This window comes from Triticum dicoccoides, chromosome 6B, assembly GCF_002162155.2.
Source record: "Triticum dicoccoides isolate Atlit2015 ecotype Zavitan chromosome 6B, WEW_v2.0, whole genome shotgun sequence".
Classification (NCBI taxonomy): domain Eukaryota; kingdom Viridiplantae; phylum Streptophyta; class Magnoliopsida; order Poales; family Poaceae; genus Triticum; species Triticum dicoccoides.
The window spans coordinates 211,025,885-211,033,046 of NC_041391.1; the positions used below are offsets into that span (position 1 = coordinate 211,025,885).

Here is a 7,162-nt window from a genome sequence, read left to right on the forward strand (position 1 = left end):
TTGGGATAGAGCATGGAGGGGTGCTTTCTTCGCCATGAGTCCCACATGGCAGTGTCCAGCGAGCGAGCGAGAGAGCGAGTTTTGGGCCCCATGCGTTAATGGATGAGTACGTAGGGGAAATGTGGATAACCCAATACTGCAAAGGCGGTCAAATGACGCTGACCAGGTGTAATGGTGACGGAAGGGCAAAAACATCAGAGTCGTTCCCTTTTTAAGGAAAAGTTGAAGCCACTTTGAAAGTAAGGGCAAAATAGACAAATGCGTGCCAACTAGGGACAGAAGTATACATATTCGTTATAGGATTGATTTATGTACAAAGATAGTTGCACAAGATATAAGAAAAAATGTATAAGAGCATCTCCAACAGATGATGTATAATAGGGCAAAACTGTTTAGAATATTTGGACCCAAAATAGATGCAAATTTTTAGGGCGGCCCTAAAAATTGGCCCTAAGTGTCGCAAATACACAACAGCCGCGCGGCTACCATAATTTTTTTAGGCCAGAGGGACCAGGCAGGACCCCAAGAGAACATATATCTTACACCATCTTGTGCCAAAAACAATACTTCAACACGTAATGTATTTTAGGTCACCACTTCTACAGCATCTGCTATGACAGAAATTTTCCTGGTGCCTTAAACTTTCTCTCTCTTGTACTAAATTTTTTCTTAATGATTTGATAAATCTTCCTATCTATTCATCTTCAATCACAGTAGTACAACGAATACTAGAAATAATAAAAATTACATCCAGATCCATAGACCACCTAACGACGACTATAAGCACTGAAGCGCAACAGAACAGCCGGAGACACATCTCCACAACTGAAGGCGGGCCGCTGTCGTCGCCCCTCCCTCGTCAGAGCCAGAAAAAATTTGATGTAGTAGACCGTCGGAAAGTCATTGTGCTAAGGCTCCAAAGGACCAATGCAACAGAACAACAACCGTCCCAATGAAGATTAACATATATCAAAAGGATCCAATTTGAAGGCACTCGCAGGTAGACGAATGACGACCAAATCCGAGCAAATCGACCAATGACAGACTTGCCAGAGACACGTCTCCCCACGCCCACCGACGATGCTAGACTCACCATCGAAACGGGGGCTAGGCGGGGGAGAACCTTATTTCATCTTCAGTGAGCCGCCACCATTTCGCCTTCCTGAGCAGGACACAAACTCTAACAATACTCGAAGAAAGATGTAAAAACGGAGCCTGCAAACGAGTCGAGTTCGAGCGAGTTGGAGTTGGCTCAGCTCAACTCATATTAAAATTCGAGCGAGCTCAAACTGAGTGAAGCTCGAGATAGAGCTCTAGAACATGACTCGTGCTCAGCTTGTAACGATCTCGAGTCGATCTCGAGCTAGTTTCGAGTTAGATGAGACGGTAAAAAATATAAATCTATGGTGACTATTCCAACTAAATAAGGACACAACACGACACAACTTTGTAGGGCAAGAGCTCATCTTGGTCTCTTGGGCGAACTAGCAATAGATGGTGGTCTTTGTGGATGAAAAACAAGAAAACAAAGGAGCATAAGAAATTTTTGTCCAAAACAACAAGAAATTTAAGACGTAGTCAACCACGTACCATAATTAAACTTAAATCTTCTCTATACTTAATTAAGCTTCCATGTTTGCTGATAAATAAAATGGAGAAAAATCACGCACATCATATATGGTAGTAACAAATTGTCTTATTTCCATTTAATATATGAGGTGTTTATATAACATAATGGTATTATGTCGAGCTATCGAGCTAAAATGAGCGAGCCAGTATTGGCTCAAGATCGGCACGTTTCTCGGATAAGCTACATAAAGTGTTCAAACTCAGCTCATTTCTTTTCGAGTCGAGCCAAAAAATGGGTCGATCTCGAGCGCCTCAAGAGTCTTGACCTTTTCTTGCAGCCCTATCCACCGGCAAGGGCTGGGATCCACTCCGCTCCCATGACCCTAAAGTCACCGGAGGCGAGGCGGACCGGCGGCGACGCTGGCAGGAGGCAGAGAAAACCTACCTTGGGGGGGGGGGGGCTGTGACGACGGCATGGCTCACCACGTTTGTTGTGCGAATGTCCATAAAAAAAATTGGTGCTCTATTTTCCACCATCCATCGAAGATGCTCTAACTTTACCATATGGGCTTGTTCCGGTAAGCAGCACAAAACTCGATAAAAAATTTAAAATATAAACTTTTGGACTTCTTGTCTTCAAGGTCGGTACACTACACAAAGGGTGCCGTAGAGCCTCACGGTTGAACCACTTCACCAGCGAACACGGAAACAAAGATTTCTCGTGCTTGTGCAAGACCAAGACGTACGAAACAGCACGAACACTTAAGATTGGATGTACATGGTAGTTTGTACACGTAGCGCGGAAGGAAAAATATAAGACTAGTCACAATAGAGAGTAACATACACTAGTAACATACACATACCCCTAGACTATGTTACTACCTCAATAGTGGATAGTAACATAAGTGTGGTAATATGCAAAGCTTCATTTATTAGGTTATAGACTCATATTGCATTGGGACATGTGATGTTATAGTAACTAGCTAAGTTACTAGTACTACATCTCTCCTCATTAACTCACTGTCACATAAGCAAATTTGCTGAGTTGGACTCGATGTTATTACTGAAGTTACTCCCACTGTGGCTAGTCTAAGGTCCTGATCGTGTGACCCATTTAGCTTTAAATTAAGCTTTGCTTGTCAAGGACTCAATGCTTTGCACAACTACTAGGGAACCAACAAATCATGGGACTGAGAAAGAGAGTGTAATATAAATGTAGTATCATAGTAGATGTTATCAAACTGCTGACCTTTCATAGACTCATTCTATGTTACTATGTATGTCATTTTTCTCTCGTAAAAAGATCAATACGTGTCACTTTTTTTTCTCGAATGCGCACAAGCATGCGCATCATATATATAAGAAAGAACGGGGGTAAAGAGCCCCAATACAGCGTTATGGGCAATCTTGCCCAATCCACCTAGATTACAAAAGCGGACTACTCATGATCAACCCACCGTGCCAAACTACCGAAGAAATCAGTCATATCACCTTGAAGGAGACCGGCTGCAGCCCACGCCTTACCCTCCTCCAAGATTCTAGTACCGATGCGTGCGGATGAGGGCGACTCGCCATCAAACACAATACCATTCCTATGCTTCCATAACTCCCAACAGACTAGCACCAAGATCGTGCGGTGGTCTCGCGGCCGCCCATCCGCGCTGAACTTGCTCTGACACCAGGTCACCAAGGTGTCGACCGTGGTGGGCACCCAGTCATGTCTACCAAGAGCCGTGCACACCTCATGCCATACCATCCTAGCAAAGACACATCCCAACAAGATATGATTGATGGTCTCTACACTTTGATTGCAAAACGGACACGAGTCCTGGTGTGGTAATCCTCTCCGAGCCAGTCTGAATACGTGTCACTTTTGAATGATTCTTGATAAACATTTTAAGGTTTGACAATCAGTATAGAAAGTTAACAACACATATGACTTATAAGTGAATCAGTCTTTGGTTCCAAAAAAAATCGAATCGGTGGTGGTTGTTGTTGGTGGTCCATTTTCTCTTGAGGTGGTACCATATTTTATTTTGTGCAAGTTCGGCCTTACAACATTTTATTCATTGAGCGAAAGCATATCTGACTGACCTTCGTCAGCTAGAAAGCCAGAAATCATAAGATACTCCCCTCCGGCTATAAAATGAGGGCACACATTTTTGAGATTTTAGTTTGGCAATAAATTTTAACCAATAAAATGTGGGCTATGTGTCATAAAAAGTATACATTGAAATTTCTATCTGAAACAATTTTTCAATGATGTAAATTTTAAGTTGCACGAGTTGTGTATTGTTGGTCTAATTGATTGTCAAAGTTAAACTTCATAAATCATGGACACCCTCTTTTTATAGAGGATGTAGTTTTTTTTTTTTTTGAAACAAGTAGGGTGTAGTTTGTTACATAAGCCTCTAGACTCAGAACCTCTCTTGCACACATGAGTGTTAGCACTCTTTGCAAAAGGAAGCTTCTTCCCAAAATAAGCTTGAGACATTTATTTGGAAACGGAGGGAGTATGTTTGAACTTTGGCCTTTGATGAATTTAAAAGTTTCAAACAAGTTGCTAGTGGTACTACAGAAGATTGAACAAACAAGGCGGGCACGGTGTTGCTTCCAAAGGTGGCCTGCTCGTACTTCCCCTTTTAAAGAATGCAGCTTAGGATCTAAAAAAAACCTGTAGCTTTAGAGTACTGACACATATGCAAGCTGGCACTTGTGGGAGTAAAAGCTGTCGTCAGCCATGAAGCGTCAACGTTACGGTCCCGCTTGCTCTCCATCTGTCCAGCTCGCCTCGTATCCCTCCCGACGCTTCATTTATTTCCACTGATCGCTTCCTGTTTCCTGCCAAAAACTGCATGCAACGCGACCAAAAAGCAAGCAGAGAGCAGCAGCAGCTCATTTAAATCCCCCTTCAAACTTAAATCTCCCTCCAAACCACCATCAACAACGCCATAGTCCATGCTCAGTCACGCCTAGTGTTATTCAAACTCGGTCACGGTGGCGAAGTCCAAGAGCAAAATTCCAACAAAGTCCAAAAGCAAATCACATCGCCACCACAGAGAAAGGGTCCAGCTCCCGAGACGGCGACCGTTAGCACTCGCCACTCATCACGCGTTTCAAATTTAAATCCTCCCTCCAAACCACCACCCACATCGCCATTTGGTCCATAGATTAAGCACCAGCCAAGCCTCGCACTAACACGCACGCGACCTCCGCGCACTACGAAACCCCCGTCCACCTCCCCTCCCCTCGCGCGCGCACCAATGGCAGCCACGCCGCCCAAGAGGGAGCCCCTGGCCCCCCTCAGCTGCAACGCGGCCGCAGACACGCCTGCGGCTGCCGCGCGGCCACGCGCGCAGGCGGTCTCCGCCGAGAAGGAGAACCTGGGCGCGGCCAATCTCGGCCCCGGCAAGGAGGAGAAGAGGGCGACGCCTGCTGCCGCTAAGGCGGCGCCGCTGAGGCCGTCGTCGCTGCAGGCCCGCATGGAGGGCGAGGAGGCGCCGTTGGCGACCGCGACGGCGGCGGGGCTTCCCGTGTTCGTCGGGCCGAGGAGGAGGGAGCTGCTGCCGCCGCCTCCGCCGCCGGCGTCGTCGTCCTACGAGGCGTGGGACCTCTCCGACAACGAGGCGGCGCCGGCCGCGTCCTGGGCCACCCTGCCCAACAGGGCGCTGCTGTGCCGCCCGCTGCCGCTCGACGTCGGGAGGTGCACCTGCGTCGTCGTCAGGGAGAAGGCCACCGGGGCCAGAGGGGTGGCGCTCTACTCGCTCTACACCAACGTGAGCTAATCCCGTCCTCCCTCCTTCGCTTTCTGAGCTTCAAATTTTCAAATCCAGGGGAGAGTAGTATGATTAGTTGCTGAGATTGGTGTCATAAGGATTCGTGCCCGTCTCTCTGTTGTGCGATTGCAGGAGGGGCAGGGGCGGCAGGACCGGAAGCTGGCGGTGGCCCGGCACCGGAGGAGGAGAGGGAGGTCGGAGTTCATCGTCGCGCAGAACCAGGACGGCGTCTTCTGCAGCTCCGACAAGAACTTCCTCGGGACTATGGGTGCCAATCTTGTTGGATCCAAGTACCAGATTTGGGGCCAGGTACATGACATTCCCCTTCGTGATTCTTGATGTCGCCCTCCTGGATTCGAGACTGATTACCATGGTGGACATGAACCAATTATGAGTATTAATGGTCGCCGATGCAGGGGAACCGGGTCGATGAGCTGAAGAGCCAGTCCAAGCGGCTCCTCGGCGTTATCGCGTAAGATTCATCAATCTCCGTCAGTGACCTGTCCATGGATTGTATGGCTTTTCTTGACCAACTTTTGGTTCCTACAGATTTGCCCCTACTATTACTACGCTCACGGGGAGTTTCAGAAGCATGAGGGCATGGATCCCCAAGAACCAGTCCATGCAGTTGAGGACCAACAGTTCTGCTCAGGTAAATCCATTTGCAACACTGGAAGATTCATTAGTGAACTTAAATGGATTCGTTTAAACCAAGGAGTGAGGCATATGGTCACTAGTTGTGGAAATGTTGATGCAGATTCAGCACGTCAGTGGGCTTCCAAAGGATTGGCAGGAGAAGAGGAGCAGAGCTGACCAACTCTGCTCAAGATCACCTTTCTACAACAATGTAAGCATCTTCTCTCGACAAACTTACTGGGTCTTCGGATCGACATGTCAAGAATCGGGAGTTAAGTTGATATATGTATTTGTTCATCAGTGTCTAAAAGGCAGTTTGATTGTTTGTTTTCTGCACTCGCAACAGATGACAAAGCGCTACGAACTAGATTTCAGAGAGAGGGTAGGGAGGATGGGATACAAGGTGCAGACATCAGTGAAGAACTTCCAGATGACTTTGGAGGTAAAATTTTCTGCTCTTGTCACTAAATGAAACCTGCAAGCGTCAGATCAGCCTGAACAACAGTTTATGTACCGACAACTTATGCTTGACAGGAGAATGGAAGGCAGACAATCTTGCAGCTCGGTAGGGTCGGGAAGTCCAAGTACATAATGGATTTCAGGTAAGCCATAGATCGCCCTTGCTGATCAAGTGATCATCCACATTTGTCGATTTTACTTATGTACCTAGTAACATTTTCTGATCTCATTTGCAGATACCCCTTGACTGGCTACCAAGCATTCTGCATCTGCTTGGCGTCGATGGACTCCAAGCTGTGCTGCACGCTGTGACCGTGAGACGTAGATGCGACGAGTTTTGTTTAGCTTGAACGTTGTTTTTGCGCTGCACCCTGTGCTTTCCTCCTGTCAATTTTTATGTACATGCAGTCTTCTCGCCTCGAGAAGGCGTTAATAATTAGAAGTTTCATAAGAGAGCAAATTGTTCATCTGTTTGTCCTTGTGTCACCGGAGGCGATGCTTGTTCGTCTCCAAAGAATTTGCAGTGTCTAGCCGATTTTCATGAACTGACGGAGTGTGAGAACTCATCCTTACGCTGCCGGGAGCCTGGAGGTCGTGCCCTGCCGCTCCATTCCACAGCGGCAATGTACTGGTCCGGCACTTGGACTTGCCACTCCCCAACTGTTACTGTCACTGCCAAAGTTCCAAGGATGAAGAGAGAGAGAGGGAGAGGGAGAGGGAGA

At 47.2% G+C, this 7,162-nt stretch overlaps 2 protein-coding genes across 2 annotated transcripts in view; one reads left to right on the forward strand and one right to left on the reverse strand.

Moving 5' to 3' along the window:
• Window positions 1-3,325, reverse strand: part of LOC119321051 — a 12,839-nt gene extending 9,514 nt beyond the window's left edge. The window contains exon 1 of the mRNA XM_037594900.1: window positions 3,061-3,325. Coding sequence (XP_037450797.1) covers window positions 3,061-3,325 — 265 coding nt within the window. The remainder of the gene's footprint in view (window positions 1-3,060) is intronic.
• Window positions 3,326-4,740: 1,415 nt separating this feature from the next.
• LOC119323791 (tubby-like protein 4) lies at window positions 4,741-6,909 on the forward strand. Its single transcript, XM_037597502.1, has 8 exons — window positions 4,741-5,345; window positions 5,478-5,654; window positions 5,762-5,817; window positions 5,895-5,997; window positions 6,103-6,192; window positions 6,328-6,423; window positions 6,516-6,583; window positions 6,677-6,909. Exons 1-8 carry the CDS (start codon window positions 4,833-4,835, stop codon window positions 6,750-6,752), a joined length of 1,179 nt encoding a protein of 392 aa, XP_037453399.1. The 5' UTR covers window positions 4,741-4,832; the 3' UTR covers window positions 6,753-6,909.
• Window positions 6,910-7,162: the final 253 nt, after the last annotated feature.

Excerpts from the sequence above, each read along its gene's own strand:
- LOC119323791 (XM_037597502.1), top strand. The coding sequence starts at position 4,833 with ATGGCAGCCACGCCGCCCAAGAGGGAGCCCCTGGCCCCCCTCAGCTGC. Across the intron at positions 5,346-5,477 it reads TCTACTCGCTCTACACCAAC|GAGGGGCAGGGGCGGCAGGA; the intron begins GTGAGCTAATCC and ends GTGCGATTGCAG. Across the intron at positions 6,424-6,515 it reads ACTTCCAGATGACTTTGGAG|GAGAATGGAAGGCAGACAAT; the intron begins GTAAAATTTTCT and ends TATGCTTGACAG.